At 35.4% G+C, this 24108-nt stretch overlaps 1 protein-coding gene across 1 annotated transcript in view; it reads right to left on the bottom strand.

Moving 5' to 3' along the window:
• Positions 1-16129, bottom strand: part of LOC110267942 (protein FAR-RED IMPAIRED RESPONSE 1-like) — a 41061-nt gene extending 24932 nt beyond the window's left edge. The window contains exons 1-2 of the mRNA XM_088488309.1: positions 15913-16129; positions 14705-15277 (exon numbers count right to left, since the gene is read on the bottom strand). Of these exons, the coding sequence (XP_088344435.1) occupies positions 14705-14754 (50 nt within the window). The 5' untranslated portion in view covers positions 14755-15277; positions 15913-16129. The remainder of the gene's footprint in view (positions 1-14704; positions 15278-15912) is intronic.
• Between the last annotated feature and the right edge of the window lie 7979 nt (positions 16130-24108).

Below are 24108 nucleotides of genomic sequence, written 5' to 3'. Positions count from 1 at the left end.
CACAACTCACCTTACACCCTCAAGACACTCCAATGCTGGTCATTTCTCACTTTGGCCGAAAATGAGAAGAGAGAAAAGAGAGAAACTTTCATGACACTTAAATCTTCAAAGTTTAATTTCTTCTGAACTAAAACTCAAATCAAAACTCCGATTTCACCAAAATGATCCTCTCTTCTTCCTCTACATAACCATATAACATGTCAAAGCTGGAAATAAGGTGAGATGACTGTCTCCCTCCCTCTTCAATTCGGTTTTCAAGGAAACATGCTTAAGCAAGTGTTTTCTTGATGTTCTTCCTTAGATCTCTTGCTTAGCTTGACTTGTGGGCCAAAGATCTTTGATTTCCTGCACGTTTAAGGTGAAGATAACCTTCCTAAGATACTTCTGAAGTTTCTTTAGTTGATGGTTTAGAGTTTTAAAGTTGTTCTTGATGTGTTTTAGGAGGAAAAAGTGCTTTAAGAACACTTCAAAGAGTAACCGGATTTGGAGCAGCAAATCAATGTAGGGTTTGACGAATTTAATCTTGATTGATTGTATTTGAGTTGTGAGATTATTATACGGTTTGGTTGTGCTTGAAGTTGATTGTTTATATGAGTAATTCTTGTTGAAATTTTGGTGAAAATTTGATGAAATTTGATGAAATTCAAGCTATGAACTTGTGTTCTTGTGGCTGCTGGAAAAATGAACCATAATTCTTAAATTGGGGTTCAATTTATGTTGAAATAATGTGGAAAAGATAGGGTTTTAGTGGCTGGGAATTTATTATGAATTATAGTAAAAATCGGTTGCTGAAAAGACTGAAAAATGGGGAAAAACAGAGAAAGAATCTGAAGAATTTATAAAGAACATGAAGAATACTTTGAGTGTGATGAAGAACATTGAAGAACACCTTTTATATCTTAAAAAGGGTAAGTTTGTAATTATTTTGGTGTTTGAGGGGTTATTTTGTAATTTCTGAAGGTTAGGGTGGTTAAAGTAGAAATATTAAAAGTTACGGGTGGTAAAAAGTAAATTTTAAAGGTTAAAGGTTAAAGTAATATTAATTTTCGAAAATTTAATAATAAAATAATAAATAATAATAAAATATTAAATAATAATATTTAATTAAAAATAATATTTTAATAAAAATAATAAAATAATGCGAAAAGGGTAGTTTTCTGTAAAAGCTTTAGAAAGACAACTTTAAGCACAGAATCTCATAATTACCTTCATAAAATACTTAGGGAGTGGTAATAACATGTTAGTGAGGCAAAGATAAAAGAAATATAAAAAATAGAAGAAAAGATAAAAGTCGAAGAAAAAGTCTGTAATGTTTTAATGACAGAAATAGACAGAAATTAGTGAACGAACTAGGGCAACATTGTTAGTCCTTGAGTTGCCACTAGGGTTAGGTATAATATGAAAAGTTAAACTGTTTCAGTATAGACTTAGTGAACCTATACTTGGGACATACTAACTATTCATACCGAAATTTACATAAGCTTTAAATACATACGTTAAACAGAAAAATCATAGCAGAGTAGAGAGACACAGAGAACAGAGTAATCAGAGAAGTGTAAAGAGACAATGAGAAAAGAGTAATATAACAAAGAGAATAGAGGAGAAGAGTATAAGAATAAAGAGTTAAGCCTTGTGGCATGATGTTCTGTTGTATGTTCATCTGCTGCTTTTCCATTGGCCATAGAGGTCTTGTAGGCCCAAGTTCACCTACAGTGAGTTGTTATTCCTGTAGGCTGAAGTTTACCTACAGTGAATATCAATTGTGTATCTCAGGGTGTTACTCCTGTAGGCCGAAGTTCACCTACAGAGAGTTGTGATACCTGTAAGCCGAAGTTCACTTACAGGGGCGCCATTTCTGTAAGCCGAAGTTCACTTACAGAGGTGCCATTTCTATAGGCCGAAGTTCTCCTATAGAAAGTTGTTATGTTGTGATTGAACTATTCCTGTAAGTCAAAGTTCACTTATAGGAGTGCTGTTTCTGTAGGCCGAAGTTCACTTACAGAGATAAAGCCATATCTAGGACTAGTTCCTAGGTAATGTCGGGATGCAGGGTGTAAACCGACACGTGAGCTCATGGCCTGCATAGGACAGACATGCATCATACTTGGTTGTGCATTTTCTCTGTTATGATTGTTGTATGAATGTATGTTTTCCTTGTTTGTATTCTCTTCTCTGTGTTTGTGTTTTACTTTCTTATATTCTTCTGTTCGTGATCTGTTTTCAGTTTACTCTATTTTCTCTACTCATCTGTCTTCTGTTTACTGCGTCTCTATATTCTGCTATATGTCTACTAAGCAACACAAATTAATGAACTTAACTAACAACCCCGGCCCTACTAAGAACTCCCCAGTTCTTACCCCTTCTCTCTCCCTTCCCCCTTCAGATAGAAGCATGAGTACCCTTCCGTAGTTTGCTGATGACTGTTCTGCAAAGAGGATTCCACTCTAGGTAGTCTTCTTAGTCAAGAGTGAACTCTGTTACCTGTTTATATGTATATACTGTGAGGCCAGCCAACGTCTACACCCTGCTTATCTACAAACTTTAACCTACGTCCTCTGTACGATGTTGCTATTATGTGGCCACTCGATGAAGTACTTGAGAGACGCTCTTTGATGACATATGATCGTGCAGAGGATTAGTAGACGACCTTCCACCTTTTGATGACGATCCACCTGACTTGAGTTTTGAAGACCTAGAACGTACTTTCTCTCGCTTTAGTAGTTTAGAGGGACTAGGTGAGTATAGAGTCTAGGGTGGGCGCCAGCTTAGGGACTTCTTGAACAGGTCAGGACCTGGGATATTGTATGTATATATATGTATATAGATATTATTTAGCTATATCTAGGTGTGTTCTAACTAAAAGTCTATACTCTAATAAAGGCTAGATCACCGAATATTGTCAACTGCTTGTGATGTATTTATGTGTGGTTGTTTATAATTGTTTTATATATTATCAGTTGTGATTGATTATAAATGATACTGTTTGTTAATCCAAATGTTTTTTTTTTACAAAAGTACCTCGTAAAATAACTACGCTTTTAACAACGAATCAGGCTCATATAATAAAAAATAGATAATAATTAGGTAGACAAGTTGGTAGCACTCAGTTTCTAGTATGATCATGACGTACCAGAAATTGCGTCGTTACAATTTGGTATCAGAGCAGTTCATTCCCAGTAGAGCCTAGGGAGTCAACTGACTATGCTTCATTACATACTCTGCTTGTGTGTCTCATGCCGTTAGGGTATCTTTAAGATACATTTGGCATAAATGTCTATGAGTGCTCATTTTGGGAATGTTCGTGCTTAACTTGAGATATTAAGACTGATCACCTTAATATTGATTGTTTGGTACAGATAAGACCTCAATGACTGTGAATAGGCATAGTTTAATTGAGCTTCAAATGACGAATCGATGTGAGACACAGCTATCTTCATAGCTATTATGATCTCCATGGCTATGACTATGTGAGATTTGGGTGCCGTAAGGAACGGACCGATCTCTTTGTCAGGATGGCTTTAAGGAAGTAGACTGCCTGAAGATGGATTCTGCACGTTGCCAAAATTTTGAGGGCAAAATTTTCTTTTAGGAGGGTAGAATGTAACAACCCAGTTTTTCGAGTACGAAAGATCTTTTCTGAAGGCACGGATTTCTCCGGAAGATCAGTAAAGGGAACACCTCTGATATATAATTAAGCATCTCAATCCTCATTGTCATTATGTCATCCTTAAGCTAGAACCTCTTCTGAGGCATGCTCGATAACGCAATCACGAAGAACCTAGTTTTTGAACTGTACCGGTTAGGAGTTTTAATTCTGATTTTCGTAAGTAGTCTCAGTTTGATGAACCGAACTCGATTCATGAGAGAAGAGAGATAATAGTATAATATTAGTATTATATTAGTATTAGAAGATGCTTGAATGATATTATAAGGTTACCTGGTCAGTTTTAGTTAAAAACAGGAAATCGGTTTAATCGGGTTCACAGTTTACTGGTGCAGCTTAGCACCGGCACTCTCTGATGAATTTAGCAATGCTAAGGCCTCATCATACATGTTCTATTCTCATAATAAATATGTTACTAGTGTCATTTATGCTAGTAGCTCAGAAAATAATTTTTAGAGATGTTTTTACAAGTGTTCCGATACATCTAGTTTTAGTAGTTATACACCTGAGATATTTTAATATTATTTTAATCCACCTACAAGCCAACCAATCACAACTCACCTTACACCCTCAAGATACTCCAATGCTGGTCATTTACTCACTTTGGCCGAAAATGAGAAGAAAGAAAAGAGAGAAACTTTCATGACACTTAAATCTTCAAAGCGTGATTTCTTCCGAACTAAAACTCAAATCAAAACTCTGATTTCACCAAAATGATCCTCTCTTCTTCCTCTACATAACCATATAACATATCAAGGCTATAAATAGGGTGAGATGGCTGTCTCCCTCCCTCTTCAATTTGGTTTTCAAGGAAACATGCTTAAACGAGTGTTTTCTTGATGTTCTTCCTTAGATCTCTTGCTTAGCTTGACTTGTAGGCCAAAGATCTTTGATTTCCTGCACTTTTAAGGTGAGTATGACCTTCCTAAGATGCTGCTGAAGTTCATTTAGTTGATGGTTTAGAGTTTTAAAGTTGTTCTTGATGTGTTTTAGGAGGAAAAAGTGCTTTAAGAACACTTCAAAGAGTAACTGGATTTGGAGCAGCAAATCAAGGTAGGGTTTGACGAATTTAATTTTGATTGATTGTGTTTGATTGGTTGTGCTTGAAGTTGATTGTTTATATGAATAATTCTTGTTGAAATTTTGGTAAAAATTTGATGAAATTTAAGCTATGAACTTGTGTTCTTGTGGCTGCTGGAAAAATGAATCATAATCCTTAAATTGGGGTTCAATTTGTGTTGAAATAATGTGGAAAAGATATGGTTTTAGTGGCTGGGAATTTATTATGAATTATAGTAAAAATTGGTTGCTGAAAAGATTGAAAAACGGGTAAAAACAGAGAAAGAATCTGAAAAATTTATAAAGAACATGAAGAACACTTTGAGTGTGATGAAGAACATTTAAGAACACCTTTTAGATCTTAAAAAGGGTAAGGTTGTAATTATTTTGGTGTTTGAGGGGTTATTTTGTAATTTCTGAAGGTTAGGGTGGTTAAAGTAGAAATATTAAAAGTTACGGGTGGTAAAAAGTAAATTTTAAAGGTTAAAGGTTAAAGTAAAGTTAATTTTCGAAAATTTAATAATAAAATAATAAATAATAATAAAATATTAAATAATAATATTTAATTAAAAATAATATTTTAATAAAAATAATAAAATAATGCGAAAAAGGTAGTTTTCTGTAAAAGCTTTAGAAAGACAACTTTAAGCATAGAATCTCATAATTACCTTCATAAAATACTTATGGAGTGGTAATAACATGTTAGTGAGGCAAAGATAAAAGAAAGATAAAAAATTAAAGAAAAGATAAAAGTCGAAGAAAAAGTCTGTAAAGTTTTAATGACAGAAATAGACAGAAATTAGTGAACGAACTAGGGCAACATTGTTAGTCCTTGAGTTGCGACTAGGGTTAGGTATAATATGAAAAGTTAAACTGTTTCAGTATAGACTTAATGAACCTATACTTGGAACATACTAACTATTCATACCGAAATTTACATAAGCTTTAAATACATACGTAAGAAAAATCAGAGCAGAGTAGAGAGACACAGAGAATAGAGTAATCAGAGCAGTGTAAAGAGACAATGAGAAAAGAGTAATATAACAAAGAGAATAGAGGAGAAGAGTATAAGAATAAAGAGTTAAGCCTTGTGGCATGATGTTCTGTTGTATGTTCATCTACTGCTTTTTCCATTGGCCCTAGAGGTCCTATAGGCCCAAGTTCACCTACAGTGAGTTGTTATTCTTGTAGGCCGAAGTTCACCTACAGTGAATATCAATTGTGTATCTCGGGATGTTGCTCCTGTAGGCCGAAGTTCACCTACAGAGAGTTGTGATACCTGTAAGCTGAAGTTCACTTACAGGGGCGCCATTTCTGTAAGCCGAAGTTCACTTACAGAGGTGCATTTCTATAGGCCGAAGTTCTCCTATAGAAAGTTGTTATGTTATGATTGAACTATTCTTGTAAGCCAAAGTTCACTTATGGGAGTGCTGTTTCTGTAGGCCGAAATTCACCTACAGAGATAAAGCCATATCTAGGACTAGTTCCTAGGTAATGTCGGGATGTAGGGTGTAAACCGACACGTGAGCTCATAGCCTGCATAGGACAGACATGCATCATACTTGGTTGTGCATTTCTTCTGTTATGATTGTTGTATGAATGTATGTTTTCCTTGTTTGTATTCTCTTCTCTGTGTTTGTATTTTACTTTCTTATATTCTTCTGTTCGTGATCTGTTTTCAGTTTACTCTATTTTCTCCATTCATCTGTCTTCTCTTTACTGCGTCTCTATATTCTGCTATATTCTGCTATATGTCTGCTAAGCGACACAAATTAATGAACTTAACTAACAACCCCGGCCCTACTTAGAACTTCCCAGTTCTTACCCCTTCTCTCCCCCTTCCCCCTTCAGATGGAAGCATGAGTACCCTTCCGTAGTTTGCTGATGACTGTTCTGCAAAGAGGATTCCGCTCTAGGTAGTCTTCTGAGTCTAGAGTGAACTCTGTTACCTGTTTATATGTATATACTGTGAGGCCAGCCAACGTTTGCACCCTGCTTATCTACAAACTTTAACCTAAGTCCTCCGTACGATGTTACTGTTATGTGGCCACCCGATGAAGTACTTGAGAGACGCTCTTTGATGACATATGATCGTGCAGAGGATTAGTAGACGACCTTCCACCTTTTGATGACGATCCACCTGACTTGAGTTTTGAAGACCTAGAACGTACTTTCCCTCGCTTTAGTAGTTTAGAGGGACTAGGTGAGTATAGAGTCTAGGCTAGCCTGGGCGCCAGCTCAAGGACTTCTTGAACAAGTCAGTACCTTGGATGTTGTATGTATATATATGTATATAGATATTATTTAGCTATATCTAGGTATGTTCTAACTAAAAGTCTATACTCTAATAAAGGCTGGATCACCGAATATTGTCAACTGCTTGTGATGTATTTATGTGTGGTTGTTTATAATTGTTTTATATATTATCAGTTGTGAATTGATTATGAATGATACTATTTGTTAATCCAAACGTTTTTTTTTTAAAAAAAGTACCTCGTAAAATAACTACGCTTTTAACAACGAATCAGGATCATATAATAAATAATAGATAATAATTAGGTAGACAAGTTGGTAGCGCTCAGTTTCTAGTATGATCATGATGTACCAGAAATTGGGTCGTTACAAGAGACACTAGCAGCCCATCCTTCCGGAGATGACACTTCTCACACCCAGCTTGACTGAGCATCGAGGACGATGCTATTATTTAAGTGTGGGGAGGTCGCCATCTCTGGCATACTTTATTTTGGTGAACCACTTTTCAGACTCTTTTTATCCTATTTTGTTTATTTTTCTGTATTTTTATTTTATTTTTATTTTACCTTATCTTATTTATCTTTCAGTACTTGCACATTTTGCTGTATTTTCACTTGATTTCCGTATTTTGCACTTTAGTTTATATATATCCTAGATATTTAGTTTAGTCTAGTTGCAATTTTAGTTTATTAAGTTATGATATAGAATATATAGATTAATTAGTTAGTTTACCCCTTTAGCACAAGATAACTTGGATTAATTGAAAATAAAAAGAGTAAACTAATAACTTTAGTATAACAGAATCACAACAATCCACACACTGTATATATAACAATAACTGATATATGGTTTTTGAGCCAAAGAACACACAACCTGTGAGTTTTTGAGCTTATTTGTATGGCTACATTATTTAACCATAATTATTTCATTCTTGTGTGTTCGCCCTTCTTTTTTATTATTCTGGTGATCTTTACTTTGTTTCAGTCTATATGTCCAATATAGAATATAGATACATACCAAGAGATGATTGAGGCCATCATTTAAATTTTTCCTCACTTATCCCAAATAAGCTTACCTTTTTACATCACCCTTGTTAGCCCCCTTGAGCTTTTAATCCCCTCTTGTTCTATAACCACATTACTAGCCTTAAGCAGAAAAACAAATTAAAAATCCCAAGTTAAATCCTTTGTTAGCTTAAGATAGAGATTGTGTATCCACTAAGTGTGGAAAAACATGGGAACATGGGTTGATAGGAAAGGATTAATTCAATAAGATAATTAGAATTTTGGGAGCATGCTCATGTGAAATCAAATTAAACCAAAACACCATGTGCATTGAAAATGTCAAGTTTAAAAAAAAATCCTTTTAGTTAAATAAGTAAATAAGGGGACAAAATTACCCCAATAATAAGTTTAATGAAGAAATCAATGCACATGAGGTAAGAATCAAAATGAAATTGGTACATGAGTATGTATTAAGAAAGAAAAAAATTGGGAACCCCAAGGAAGTTATAAATTATATAGAATATGTATATGTTAGGTGAGATCTTAGACTAATCAAGGATTCACTTTGTTATCTCACTTAGCCTTATATATATACTCCTACCTTTACCTTGGCCCCATTACAACCTTGAGAAAGACCTCATGATTTTTGTATGTCCGTATTTAATATTTGTTGATTGGTTAGATGAAGAACAAAGTTTTAGAAAGCAGGAATAGAAAAGAATAGAGTGATTAACCCCAAACACTAAGTGACTAGAGAGTAAATACAAATCCAGTGAGAGTTCAATAGCTCATCACCATATATCTCTGCTTAATTGTTAATTGTCTTGCAAGTTTGTGAAATATTTTTACCCAACTCAATTGTGAAAGTGCTTTAACATGATCTAGGTTTGGCTATGCATATATGATTCCTTGGAAATATGAAACAAATTAACCACATGTAAGCTCTATATATATAGGTGGATGATAATTAAAAGTGCATGATTCATATAGGTAGTTTGCATTTAGAATAGATTGCATTGCATGAGATTCTACCATTCTAACTTTACCATTTCTCTTGGATTTAGCATGAGGACATGCTATCATTTAAGTGTGGGGAGGTTGATAAACCCATATTTTATGATGTATTTTGTGCTCAATTTAAGTGATTTATTCAATCCTTCACCCACTTATTCATGTAAATTGCATGGTTTTACATTTCCTTCCTTATTATGTGATATATGTGAAAAACATGTTTCATATGCTTTAAAAATATTAATTTTAATTACCCTTTACTATCATTCGATGCCGTGATTTGTGTGTTAAGTATTTTCAGATATCATAGGGCAGGAATGGCTTAAGGGACAGAAAGGAAACATACAAAAATTGAAGGAAAGCACAAAAATGGAGTTTTGAAGAAAAGGTAGCGACGCGAACGCATGGACAACGCGAACGCGTGCCTAGCGCGAAAATGCAGCGACGTGAACGCGTAGATGATGCGGACACGCGCCTTGAGCATAATGCAATTGACGCGTACGCGTGACAAGAAAAACTCCCAGATGACGCAAACGCGTGACCCACGCGAACGCGTGACAGACGCCACGTACAGGAATCTGCAGAAAATGCCCCCAGCGATTTCAGGACCCTTTTTCGGCCCAAATCCAAACCAGAAACACAGAATATAAGCCAGAGAATGGAGGAATCAAAAGATATACAGAGAACAACTTTCATATACACAATTTTAGGTTTTAGATGTAGCTTTTAGAGAGAGAGGTTCTCTCCTCTCTCGTAGAATTAGTATTTCTCTTATTTTAGGATTATTTCTCTTCAATTACAGGTTCAATATTCCTTTAAATTTATTTTCTACTTTAATTTATTCCATTACTTTAATTGTCATTTATCTTTTTATTATTGATTTACAAACTTTCCATGTTAGGATTTGAATTTATGTTTAAATACAATTTGAGGTATTTCAGATTAATGATTATTTTATGATGCTTTCAATTCAATTTAGATTTATTTTCCCTTTTTGATTTTTGTTAAGTAATTAGCAACACTTGAGTTGTCAAACTCAGCTGTTGATTGAAATTGGAATTCTTGCTGATTAATTTGTACTCCAATAACTCTAGTCTTCCCATAGGAGTTGACTAGGACCTGAGGATCAAATCAATTTGTCCACTTGACTTTTCTTTGTTTAGCAAGGGTTAATTTAAGTGGGAGCAAAATCCAATTCTCTTCACACCTAATAAGGATAACTAGGATAGGACCTCAATTTCTTATACCTTGCTAAGAGAATTTATTATTATTAATTTATTTTTCTTGTCATTTAAATTACCTGCTCCTTATTTCGAAAACCCAAAAATTTTACCTTTTTCATAACCAATAATAATTCATACTGCCCTGCAACTCCTTGAGAGACGACCCGAGATTTGAATACTTCGGTTAATTAATTTTATTGGGTTTGCTTTAGTGACAAACAAAACTTTTGTACAAAAGGATTCTTGTTAGTTTAGAAACTATACTTACAATGCGATTATATTTGTAAATTTCTTTACTAGCAGAAATCCGTTCGTTCAGTGGTCATTCATAAATTTTGCATAAGCATCTGCATTCTGCATTCTGCATTTTTGCATTAAAAAAAAATACACACGCACGCGACGCGTCCGCGTCACAAGTACATTAGGAAGAAAAGAAAAGTGAACAGAAAGTCACGCGAAAGCGTGGCTGGAGGCTTGCCTTAGGCACAAACATGCCCACGCGTCCGCGTCACCCACGCGAATGCGTGCCTCTAAAAATTGACGTAAAAGAGGTGTATGGCAGCAAGTTATGTTGGAGTGGGGCTGGAATGATACTGGAAGCACCAGCCCTACCACGCGAACGCGTGCCCCACGCGGCCGCGTCGTTTTACAAAATCAGGCCATTCACGCGATCGCGTCACCCACGCGAACGCGTCACCCCAAATTTTGGCAATAAGCAAACTAAACAGAGAGATGTGCGAATGCGAGGCTGCTCTCGCGCCACTAGCACAAATCAAGTCACGCGAATGCGTGCCTCACGCGTCCGCGTCACTTGAAATTATCGCCAATCACGTGAACGCGTGATCCACGCGTCTGTGTCACCTGCGCCGCACAACTTATCCAGATCAGCGCCAATTATCTTATCTTTTCTTTTCTAATCCTAATTTCTTCTATCTTTTCTTCTTTCTTCTTTCTTTCTTACTTACTTCTTCTTCATCTCTTTAACTTCTCATCCCTCTTTACTTCAATTCTATTTTATTTAATTTATTTGCATACTTTCATTCATTGTATTTTAATTTTGTACATATTTTTATTTTCTTTTCTAACTTTATCATTTTACCATTGGTGTTAAATGTTCTTATTCAAACTATTGCATCTTTTCTTGAATTATTCTTGTGCTTCATGACTTGTTTTATTCTGATTGGGTAATATTATTTAAATCAATGCTAATCTTTTATGATACTTGTACTCCTATTGCATTGATATGAACTTATACTATCTTGCATTACCTACACTCTCTTCCCCTTTGTTGCAATTTTGCACTATTGATATGCCGTTTGCTTCTACTGTCTTCTCTCTTGCATGTTGTAGCTACCATGTAATTGAGACTCTCATCATTTGGTATTAACCTAACCATATTTTAAATTGTTTCCTATCTTTATTTCTGGGTTACTTTTCTTCTTTTCCTCTTCTTTCAGGATGGCCACCGGAAAAAGAAAGGAAAAGAACTTTTATATGCGGCAACAGACAAGTTCATCTGCACAATCTTTGGAGAAAAGCATCAGTTGTAGCAGCCCGTCCACTTGCACATCTTAGCATGCACCGAGGACGGTGCAATCTTTAAGTGTGGGGAGGTCGATACCGACTTCCGTGGGTTAGTTACCTTCTTTTCAACACCATTGTTTAACTTTCTTTATTAGTTCATTGTTGCATCTGCATATTTGATTGCATGTTTTCTTGATTTTGTGCATATATTTACCACTTCTTGGTTAAAGTAATGAGTTTTTTTTTAAGACCTTATTTTATAAAATTTTACTAATTTAAATTAAAACTTTTCTGTTGAAACTTGTTTGAAGTTGTATTTGGAACATAGTTTAAAAAGCTAAGAAAACACAACCTGTGAGATTTGAGCCTAATTACATGGTTACATTATTTAACCATAAATTTTTATTCTTGTGTGTTTTCTTCCCTAGGATTGCAATCTTTGCTTTGTTCCATTCTATATGTCTACTTTTTAGTGTATTTACATGCTTGCATATGATTGAGGCCATTACTTGTTTTAGCTCACTTCTCCCAAATAAGCCTACCCTTTTATGTCACCCTTATTAGCCACTTTGAGCCTTTTAATCCCATTTATTCTATATTTTACCACATCACTAGCCTTAAGCGAAAAAACAATTAAATATCCCAATTGAATCTTTGGTTAGCTTAAGATAGAAATTGTGTGTTAATTAAGTATGGGAAAATTGTGGGAACAAGGGTTAATAAGGGAATGTGTCATGATAAAATAATGGGAATTTGGGTACCTACTCATGTGAAACTAGAAAAATTAAAAATCCATGTGCATTGATAAGCTATGTTTATTTTCATGATAAAAAAATCCAAAAATATTCAATAAATAAATAAATAAGGGGACAAAATTACCCCAATTCTAAGTTAAGCTGAGTTCAAAGATCAATGCATAGGTGATAAAAATTAAAAGAAAGTTGATGCATGAGTATGTAATGCAAAAATGGGAATTTTTGGGTAGCTAGGCATGATTTTAGAGTTATATAGAGTATGTGTATGTTAAGTGAGAGCTTAGACTAGTCAAAGATTCATATTATAGCTCACTTGGCCATACATATATCCTCACCTTTACCTTAGCCCCATTACAAACCTGAAAAGACCTCATGATGTTTGCATTGGTATACTAAATATTTATTGATTGGTTAGATGAAGAACAAAGTTTAGAAAGCATGATTAGAGAAGAGTAGAGTGAATTACCCTATACACTTGAGAGACTAGAGTGATATACACTACCAGTGATGGTTCAATGCTTGATTCTATATTCCCTGCTTTCATGAGCTATCTTCTTATAAGTTTACTTGTCTTTTATTGTATAATTTGAATTAGTGAAATCTGATTTATGTTTGTCTTGAAGAGCTTATTTACTTTTAACCAAGTAGATAGAAACATCTTAGCATGTAGTTGCATTCATATAGATAGGTTGTATTTCATACATTCTACCATTCCCTATTTTATGGTTTATCTTGTGCTCAATTGAGTGGATTTTATCAATCTTTCATACACTTGTTCATACAAAATGCATGGTTTTACATTTTCCTTCCTGATTTTGTGCTATGATTGAAAACATGCTTCGTGCTCTTAAATTTTACTATATTTAATCCTCTCTTATTACCATTTGATGTCGTGATATGTGCGTTAACTGATTTCAGAGATTACATGGCAGGAATGGCTTAGAGGATTGAAAGGAAGCATGCAAAAGTGGAAGGATTACAAGAAGTTGGAGAAATTGCTAAGCTGTCCAGCCTGACCTCTTCGCACTCAAACGGTCATAACTTGAGCTACAGAGGTCCAAATGATGCGGTTCCAGTTGCGTTGGAAAGCTAACGTCCGGGGCTTAGAAATGATGTATAATTTGCCATAGTTTCCATACAGCTAGCGATGCGAACGCGTGCTTCACGCAGACGCATCGCAGTGACGAAAATCAGCGTGTTTGAATTCGCAACCAACGAATTTTGGGCTGTTTCTGGCCCAGTTCTTGGCCCAGAAAAAACAAATTAGAGGCTATAAAGTGAGGTAATGCATCCATTCATCAAGAACAATTCATACGACGGCTCATAATTTATAATTTTTAGGTTTTAAATGTAGTTTTAGAGAGAGAGGCTCTCTCCTCTCTCTTAGGATTAGGATTTAGGATTTCTATTATGTTTAGGCTACTTCTCTTAAATTACAGGTTCAATGTTCCTTTAATTTATTTTCTATTTTTATTTATTCTATTACTTTAATTGTTATTTATCTTTTCAATTTGGCTTATAAACCATTCATGTTAGGATTTTCTTAATTAATATAATTTGAGGTATTTCAGATTTAAGATTTCTTTCTTTTATTTATGTTACTGCTGCTTCCCATCTGAAGGCATTTTTATTTGAGTAGATTTTCTCCCTTTTTGCTTTGGTTAAGTAATTGGTAACACTTGAGTTATCAGACTCAGCAGTTGATTAAAAATTGGGAATTGCTAATTGATTTGGATCACTCTAAAGCTAGTCTTTCCACAAGAGTTGACTAGGACTTGAGGATCAATTTAATTGGTCCACTTGACTTTCCTTTATTTAGTAAGGGTTAACTAAGTGGGAGCAATAAACAATTCTCATCACACCTGATAAAGGATAACTAGGATAGGATTTCCAATTCTTATACCTTGCCAAGAGATTTTTATAATTATTAATTTATTTTTCTTGTCATTTAAATTACTTAGCTTGTCCTTTATTTCAAAAACCCAAAAATACACTTTTACTCATAACCAATAATAAATCATACCTCCCTGCAATTCCTTGAGAAGACGACCCGAGGTTTCAATATTTCGGTTATCAATTTTATTGGGTTTGTTTAAGTGACAACCAAAACTTTTGTACGAAAGGAATTCTTGTCGGTCTAGAAGCTATACTTACAACAGGAATTTATTTGTGAAAATTCTAGATCGCGCGAGAGTTTTGTTTGTCACCCACCTGCTTGTCCAACTGGATATCCCATAATTAGGGAGTCCATGCATGATCATTGTGTCAGTCTGAGCTTTGTTTGCATCGGTCAAACGACGATGATTTGGAATTAGGTAGACAAGGCATTGTGTTATTAACTCATGATTATGCTCCTCGACTAGTTTCCTAACCCTCCAAACTGAAGAAATTTCATCAAGGTAAATGGACAGCTTCGCCTCACAACCAGTTCAAGTCTCTGCCTTGTGCTCCCTCTTCCTATTCGGATTGTTGTAGTATTTCTCCTCTGTGTCCCGCCTTGTTGCAAAAGAATCGTCGCCTTCTATATTTCCCATCTTTGGCACGAGCAGCATCTCTCTTACGGACTCCAAACCCAACACTTTTAATGTAACTAACATAGCACCCATATGCTGCATCAGATGTCATCCATGAGTGGTTTCTTATGTCCTCTGTTGTTAGAACACCACAATATCTACTGCTTCCACGACATGCACATATGCAACTCACATTCTCCTGTGTCTCTTTCATGTTTTGGCCTCCCTCATCACTTTCAAAGTATGTTGCTTCTCCTTCGATATCCATATCCTAATGCAAGCCAAACTTCAGTTTGAATTTATATCGTTAATGTAAAATCAAATTATAACCAAAAATATAATTAACTTATTGCTGTGATAAAATTAGCATTCAAAAATTATTGTCAAATTCTACACTACAATGACACACACTAGGATCCAATAAATATATTTTTTATAGTAATTCAATTTTCAAACATGAAAATAGAAATTTTTAAACAACCACATAGGGAGGGAGTCTTAAAACTAAACTAAAACTCTTGTTTTCTCTTGTATCATCAACATAAAATTTAAGTTTCATCTATTACTCATTAAGACAACTACCTCAAAAATTTCATCGTCTAAGAAATATTACTTTCACAAATAATTCTTTAAATATGATTATTTTGGATATATTTTTTAACAAAATTATTATTGATTATTTACAAGACTCGCTTTTAGAAAATTATTAACAAAGGCACACACATAACCGGGTAGGGATTAAATAATGAAATTTATTAAAAAATAGGCTATCATAAATTTCGAAAATAATTATTTTGTTTAATGCATAATTAAAACAATGCATCTAGTATTTTTTATTGCCAATGTATATCCCATATCTATTCTTACTTTGAGCTTGAAATAAATTAGTTATGGGCAAAAACTTACCAGGAGCTGCTGAAACGATATCACTCTTCGATCTCTAGATACCTACAATTGCTCACAATTCTTTAGGAAACTTGAACTCTTTTCACTATATCAACCTTGTATATAATAACCACAACGTGCTTTGTCTTCGTCATCTTCGGACAACTACTTCGAGTTGCCCCACCGGCAAGGTGGTATGAATGGTTCACTCCCTATGTAGACACAAGAAGCTGTTTTCTCTAGCTTACATTGGAAGATTGAGTCTTATTAATGGGTAATAAGGTTTTACATTTTATTTTACTTTTATTTAAAATAAAAAATATCAAAATACAAACTCGGTTTACTCAGTTCGAAATGAACCATTGAATTCATCTAGCTGGTTTATTAGAACTAAGTTAATTATCATGTTATTCTAAGTACATTCATTATTTTCAATGGGTCCTACAATATTGATGTCATCCTAACACACGGCAGTATTAGATAAGTTTAAAGTACTGTCTTTGCCTGAAGACAAAACATTCATTATTTTCAATCTTAACTCTTCTTACATCGAGTTAAGTCTCATTTTGGTTCTTGAGATTGATAATTGGCGAATTGTACTAATTTAGTACTCAAAATCCCAATTGCTTTAACTTAATCTCTTCAGATTAAAAAAAGTACACCATATTAGTCCCAAACACATTTTTCATCATCAGAACTCAATGCCATCAGTGAGTGGCTTAGTCTTTGCCACATTGGACATGAGAAAAATGATGTCGCATGTGTTTTGGCACAAAAGAAAGATTGAAACGATATCATTTGAGGGTTTTAGAATAATAAAACATTACATCTGCAACCTTTTGATCACTCTTCGTCTTCTCTTTCTCCATTAAACTTTAATATAAAATTTTTTCTCTCTTCTATGGGTGAAAGTAAGTAGAACTTGCTAGAGGAGAAAGAGTTTATGGTTAAATATCGATTATCACAAAGTATGTATAGACGTGCGTGGAGGTTGAACACAGCTACAATGGTTCATAACTCTGGTCACTGAGGTTTGTGATGAACGGATAATTTATACTCTTTTTGGCATTGTTTTTAGGTAGTTTTTAGTATATTTTAGTTACTTTTTATTATATTTTTATTAGTTTTTATGCAAAAATCACATTTCTGGACTTTACTATGAGTTTGTGTATTTTTCTGTAATTTCAGGTATTTTCTGGTTAAAATTGAGGGACCTGAGCAAAAATTTGATTCCGAGGCTGAGAAAGGACTACAGATGCTGTTAGATTTTGACCCTCTTACACTCGAAGTGAATTTTCTGAAGCTACAAAAGCTCAATTGGCGCGCTCTCAATTGCATTGGAAAGTAGACATCTTGGGCTTTCCAGCAATATATAATAGTCCATACTTTGCCTGAGATTTGATTGCCCAAACTGGCGTTAAACGCCAGCCAGAGACCCTTTTCTGGCGTAAAACGCCAGAACTGGCACACTTCTTGGCGTTAAACGCCCATTTTGGCACCAAGGGTGGTGTTTAACTCCAATTTGAGGCATATGCACGTGGAAGCTTGAAAGCTCAGCCCAAACACTCACCAAGTGAGCCCCAGAAGTGGAATTCTTCACTATCTACACCTAGTTACTCATTTTCTGTAAACCTAAGTTACTAGTTTAGTATAAAAACTACTTTTAGAGATTCATGTAGCAACTCATGACATTTTACATCTCATATTGTATCTTCTACAGCATGAGTCTCTAAACCCCATAGGTGGGGGTGAGGAGCTCTGCTGTGATTCAATGGATTAATGCAATTACTATTATTTTCTATTCAATTACGCTTGCTTCTATTCTAAGATACTCACTCGTACTTCAATATAAAGAATATGATTATCCGTGACACTCATCATTATTCTCAACTTTATGAAGGTGTGCCTGACAACCACTCCCGTTCTATCTGAGCTCAACGTAGTCATTGGGCGATAGCTTGAGTGTGTGTCTCTTGGGTCTCTGATCTACGGATTCAACTTGCCTCTCCTGACAACAGAGCATTTGAATCCATGAGATTAGAACCTTCGTGGTAGAGGCTAGAACCAATTGGCAGCATTCCTGAGATCCGGAAAGTCTAAACCTTGTCTGTGGTATTCCGAGTAGGATCTGGAACGGGATGACTGTGACGAGCATCAAACTCACGAATGTTGGGCGCAATGACAGTGTGCAAAAGGATAGGGAGATCTTATTCCGACACAAGTGAGAACCGACAAATGATTAACCGTGCGGTAGTTGTACCTGGTATTTTTCATCCGAGACGAGAGATCCGACAATTGATTAGCCGTACAGAAACCGTGCCTGGTATTTTTCATCCGAGAGGATGGATGGTAGCCATTGACAACGGTGATCCACCAACATACAGCTTGCCATTGAAGGAAGCCATGCGTGTTTGGAGAAGAAGATAGTAGGAAAGTAGAAATTCAAACGACAGAGCATTTCCGGAACCTCAACCTGTTCCTCATTACTGAATCACAAGTAACCCTCAATTGATGTTATTTACTTTTCATAAACAAAAAATCATTTTGATCACTAATCTCTTGACCAAGATTTACAAGATAACCATAGCTTGCTTCAAGCCGACAATCTCCGTGGGATCGACCAGGTATTACTTGGATGACCCAGTGCACTTGCTGGTTAGTTGTACGGAGTTGCAAAGGTGTGATTGCAATTCCGTGCACCAAGTTTTTGGCGCCGTTGTCGGGGATTGTTCGAGTTTGGACAACTGACGGTCCATCTTGTTGCTTAGATTAGGAAAAATTTATCTTTTTGGTTTAAAGTCACTAAATTTGAGTCTTTTATTTTCTTTTCAAAAATCTTATTTTTCTTTATTAATCTTTAATTTTCCTTTGAGTCTTCTATTTGAGTTTAGTTTCATGTTTTAAGTTTGGTGTCAATTGCATGTTTTTATTTTCCTTCAAATTTTTTGAATTGTATGTTCTTTTTATTCTTCATATTTTCGAGTTTTATGTTCCTTGTTCTTTCTTGATCTTCAAGTTGTTCTTGTTTATTTTTCTTGTTTGGTCTTTAGTTTTTCTTACTTTGTGTCTTTCCCTATTTTTCTTGTGCATTTTCGAATTATTAGTGTCCAAAGTATAAAAATTTTCAAGTTTGGTATCCTTTGTGTTTTTATTTTCCTAAAGATTTCCAAAATTTGTTCTTGGTGTTCATCTTGATCTTCAAAGTGTTCTTGGTGTTCATCTTGACATTCAAAGTTTTCTTGTTTGTTTTCTTTGTTTTGATCTAAAAATTCTAAGTTTTGTGTCATTTTATTATTTTTCTCTTTCCTCATTAAATTCAAAAAAAAAATATCTCTTTTCTCTTTATTTTAATTGAATTTTCGAAATTTACATTAAAAAAAATTCAGATTTTTATTTTAAAATTTTAATCTTATCTTATCTTAGTTTTAAATTTCAAAATTCAAATATTTTTCAAAAATCATATCTTTTTCAAAATCTTATCTTATCTTATTTCAAATTTAATTTTTAATTTCAATTAAATTCCAAAATTCAAAATTTAAATTTCAAAATTTAAATTTAAAATTTTAAAAATTAAACCTTTTCAAAATTTAAATCTTTTTCAAATCTTTATCTTATATTGTTGATTTTTTCAAAATTCAAAATTCAAAATTTAAAATTCAAATTTTAAATTTCAAATTTCAAATTTCAAAATTTAAATTTCAAAATTTTTTAATTTAAAAACTTATCTTCTCTTAAAATTCCTTATCTTCTCTTACCGAACTTATCTTATCTTTTCTAATCTCAACTTTTAAAATCATATCTTTTTCAAATATTTTCTTTTATTTATTTTCTTACAAGTATTTTTTATTTTAAGATATATATTTTTCAAAACTTCTTAACCACTTTCTCTCTCTTCATTTTTCGAAAATCCTCACCCACAAATTTTCAAATCTTTTTATTTAATTAATTAATTTAGTTTTCTAATTCCTTTTATTTCTTTTTCTTTTCTTAATTTTTGAAACTTGCATCAATTTTTTTATTTACTTTATTTTTTAAAAAAAAAATTATTTACAATTCACATCACTTTCCTTTCTCCATCATGGACCTAAGTGGAAATAAACAGTCCAAAAGGACTCTGGGGTCATATGCTAACTCCACTACTACTTCATATGGAAGTAGTATCTATATACCCCCCATCAGAGCAAGCAATTTTGAGCTAAACCCTGAGCTCATTATCATGGTGCAGCAAAATTGCCAGTATTCTGGTCTTCCACAAGAGGAACCTACTGAGTTTTTTGCACAATTTTTACAAATTACTGACACAGTACGTGATAAGGAAGTAGATCAGGATGTCTATAGATTATTACTGTTTCCATTTGCTGTAAAAGATCAAGCTGAGAGGTGGTTGAATAACCAAACCACAGCAAGCATAAGAACATGGAAACAGTTATCAGACAAATTCCTGAATCAATATTTCCCTCCAAAAAGGATGACAGAGCTAAGGATGGACATCCAAGGCTTTAAACAAGAGGATAATGAATCTCTTTATAATGCCTGGGAGAGGTACAGAGAGATGCTAAGGAAATGCCCCTCTGAAATATTTTCAGAATGGGTGCAGTTAGACATCTTTTACTATGGGCTTACAAAAAAGGCCCAGATGTCTCTAGACCACTCAACTAGTGGATATATACATATGAGAAAGACAATTGAAGAGGCTCAAGAGCTCATTGATACAGTTGCCAAAAATCAGTACCTGTACTCAAGTGGTGAGACCTCCATGAAAGAAGAGGCTGAGGCAGCATCCACTGAACTTAGCCCTCCAGAACAAATTATTGAACTCAATTAGTAACTATTTTCTATAACAAAATAGTTAGCAGAATTTAAAGAGATGTTACAAGAAACCAAAGATGCTAACCAGAATATGGAAAAACAATTGAATCAGACAAGACAACAGTTATCTAAACAGATAATAGAAGAATGCCAAGCTGTTCATTTAAGGAGTGGAAAAACATTGAATGTCTCAACTCAAAGCAGCAGGAAGCCAAGAAAGGAACATCTGACAGAGGATGACCAAACCACTGCCCAAAATCCCTCTAAGGACAATAAGAGCCCAGAGAGGAATAATTTTGGCGTTCAAACGCCAGAAAAGGGTCAAAAGTTGGCGTTAAACGCCCAATGGATGGCCAATTCTGACGTTCAAACACCAGAAAAGGGTGGCAATCTGGCGTTAAATGCCCAAAAAGCACCAAATTCTGGCGTTCAAATGCCAATGAGGGATCAGACACATGCAAGTGCCGATAACAACCCCTTTAAGCAAGCTTTTCCAACCACTTCTGTAGGAAATAAACCTGCAGCAACTAAGGTTGAAGAATATAAAGCCAAGATACCTTATCCTCAGAAACTCCGCTAAGCGAAACAGGATAAACAATTTGCCTGCTTTACAGACTATCTCAGGACTCTTGAAATAAAGATTCGGTTTGCAGAGGCACTTGAGCAAATACCCTCTTATGCTAAGTTCATGAAAGAGATCTTAAGTCATAAGAAGGATTGGATAGAAACTAAAAAAGTTTTTCTCACTGAAGAATGCAGTGCAGTCATTTTAAAAAGCTTACCAGAGAAGCTTAAAGATCCCAAAAGCTTTATGATACCATGCACATTAGAGGGTGCTTGTACTAAGACAGCTTTATGTGATCTTGGGGCAAGTATCAACCTGATACCTGCATCCACTATCAGAAAGCTTGGTTTGGCTGATGAAGTTAAACCAACCCGGATATGCTTCCAACTTGCTGATGGCTCCATTAAAATTCCATCAAGCGTAATTGAGGATATGATTGTCAAGGATGGGCCATTTGCCTTTCCAACTGACTTTGTGGTGCTAGAAATGGAGGAGCACAAGAGTGCAACTCTCATTCTAGGAAGACCTTTCCTAGCAACTGGACGAACCCTCATTGATGTCCAAAAAGGGGAGGTGACCTTGAGAGTCAATGAGGATGAGTTTAAGTTGAATGCTGTCAAAGCTATACAGCATCCAGACAATTTCAAAAGACTGCATGAGCGTTGATATTATTGACTCTTTGGTGGAAGAAGTCAATATGATTGAGAGTCTCAAATCAGAGCTAGAGGACATTTTTAGAGATGTTCAGCCTGATCTGGAGGAACCAGAGAAAACAAAAGAACCTCTGAAGACTCCTCAGGAAGAGGAGAAGCCTTCTAAACCTGAGCTCAAACTACTACCACCATCCCTAAAATATGCATTTCTGGGAGAAGATGACACTTTTCCGGTAATCATAAGCTCTGCTTTAGAGCCATAGGAAGAGAAAGCATTAATTCAGGTGCTAAGGACACACAAGACAGCTCTTGGTGGTCCATAAGTGATCTTAAGGGCATTAGCCCAGCCAGATGCATGCACAAGATCCTATTGGAGGATGATGCTAAGCCAGTGATTCAACCACAGAGGCAGCTGAATCCAGCCATGAAGGAGGTGGTACAAAAAGAGGTGACTAAGTTACTAGAGGCTGGGATTATTTATCCTATTTCTGATAGCCCTTGGGTGAGCCCTGTCCAAGCTGTCCCTAAGAAGGGAGGCATGACAGTGGTTCATAATGAAAAGAATGAACTAGTTCCTACAAGAACAGTTACAGGATGGCGTATGTGTATTAACTACAGAAGGCTCAATACAGCCACCAGGAAGGATCATTTTCCTTTACCATTCATAGAACAAATGCTAGAGAGACTAGCAGGTCATAAATACTACTACTTTTTGGATGGCTATTCAGGTTACAACCAAATTGCAGCAGATCCTCAGGACCAAGAGAAAACAGCACTCACATGTCCATCTGGAGTATTTGCCTACAGAAGGATGCCATTTGGTCTGTGCAATGCACCTGCAACCTTCCAGAGGTGCATGCTCTATATCTTCTCTGATATGGTAGAGAAATTTCTAGAAGTCTTCATGGATGACTTCTCATTATTTGGAGACTCATTCAGCTCTTGTCTTGACCATCTAGCACTTGTTCTGAAAAGGTGCCAAGAGACTAACCTGGTTTTAAACTGGGAGAAATGTCACTTTATGGTGACTGAAGGAATTGTCCTTGGACACAAAATTTTGAACAAGGTAATAAAGGTGGATAAAGCTAAGGTAGAGGTAATTGAAAAATTACCACCACCTGCCAATGTTAAGGCAATCAGAAGCTTTCTGGGGCATGCAGGATTCTATAGGAGGTTTATAAAGGATTTTTCAAAAATTGCAAAACCTCTGAGTAATCTGCTAGCTGATGATACACCATTTGTTTTTGACACAGAGTGTCTGCAGGCGTTTGAGACTCTGAAAGCTAAGCTGGTCACAGCACCAGTCATTTCTACACTAGACTGGACATTGCCATTTGAACTAATGTGTGATGCCAGTGACCATGCCATTGGTGCAGTATTGGGACAGAGGCATGACAAGCTTCTGCATGTCATTTATTATGCTAGCCATGTTTTAAATGACGCGCAGAAGAATTACACAACCACAGAAAAGGAGTTGCTTGCAGTGGTTTATGCCATTGACAAGTTCAGATCTTATTTAGTAGGATCAAAAGTGATTGTGTAAACTGAACATGCTGCTCTAAAATATCTCCTCACAAAGCAGAATTCAAAACCCAGACTCATAAGATGGATGTTACTTCTGCAAGAGTTTGATATAGAAATAAGAGACCGAAAAGGGACAGAGAACCAAGTAGCCGATCACCTGTCCTGGATAGAACCAGTAGCAGGAGCGTCCCTCCCTCCTACTGAGATCTCTAAAACTTTTCCAGATGAGCAACTCTTTGCCATTCAGGAAGCACCTTGGTTTGCAGACATTGCAAACTATAAAGCTGTGAGATTCATACCCAAAGAGTACAGTAAGTAGCAAAAAAAAAATTGGTTTCTGATGCAAAGTACTACTTGTAGGATGAACCATATCTCTTTAAGGGATGTGCAGACGGAATAATCCGTAGATGTGTGCCTAGAGAAGAGGCACAGAAGATCCTATGGCATTGCCATAGATCACAATATGGAGGACATTTCGGAGGTGAGCAAACAGCCACAAAGGTTCTCCAATGTGGCTTCTATTGGCCTACTCTCTATAGAGACTCCCGAGAGTTTGTACGTAAGTGTGACAGTTGCCAGAGAGCTGGTAATCTGCCTCATGGTTATACCATGCCTCAGCAAGGGATCTTAGAGATTGAGTTGTTTGATGTATGGGGTATTGACTTC

This window comes from Arachis ipaensis, chromosome B10, assembly GCF_059453495.1.
Source record: "Arachis ipaensis isolate K30076 ecotype BB chromosome B10, ASM5945349v1, whole genome shotgun sequence".
NCBI classification, from domain to species: Eukaryota; Viridiplantae; Streptophyta; class Magnoliopsida; order Fabales; family Fabaceae; genus Arachis; species Arachis ipaensis.
This window is presented reverse-complemented; position numbering and strand designations above follow the sequence as displayed.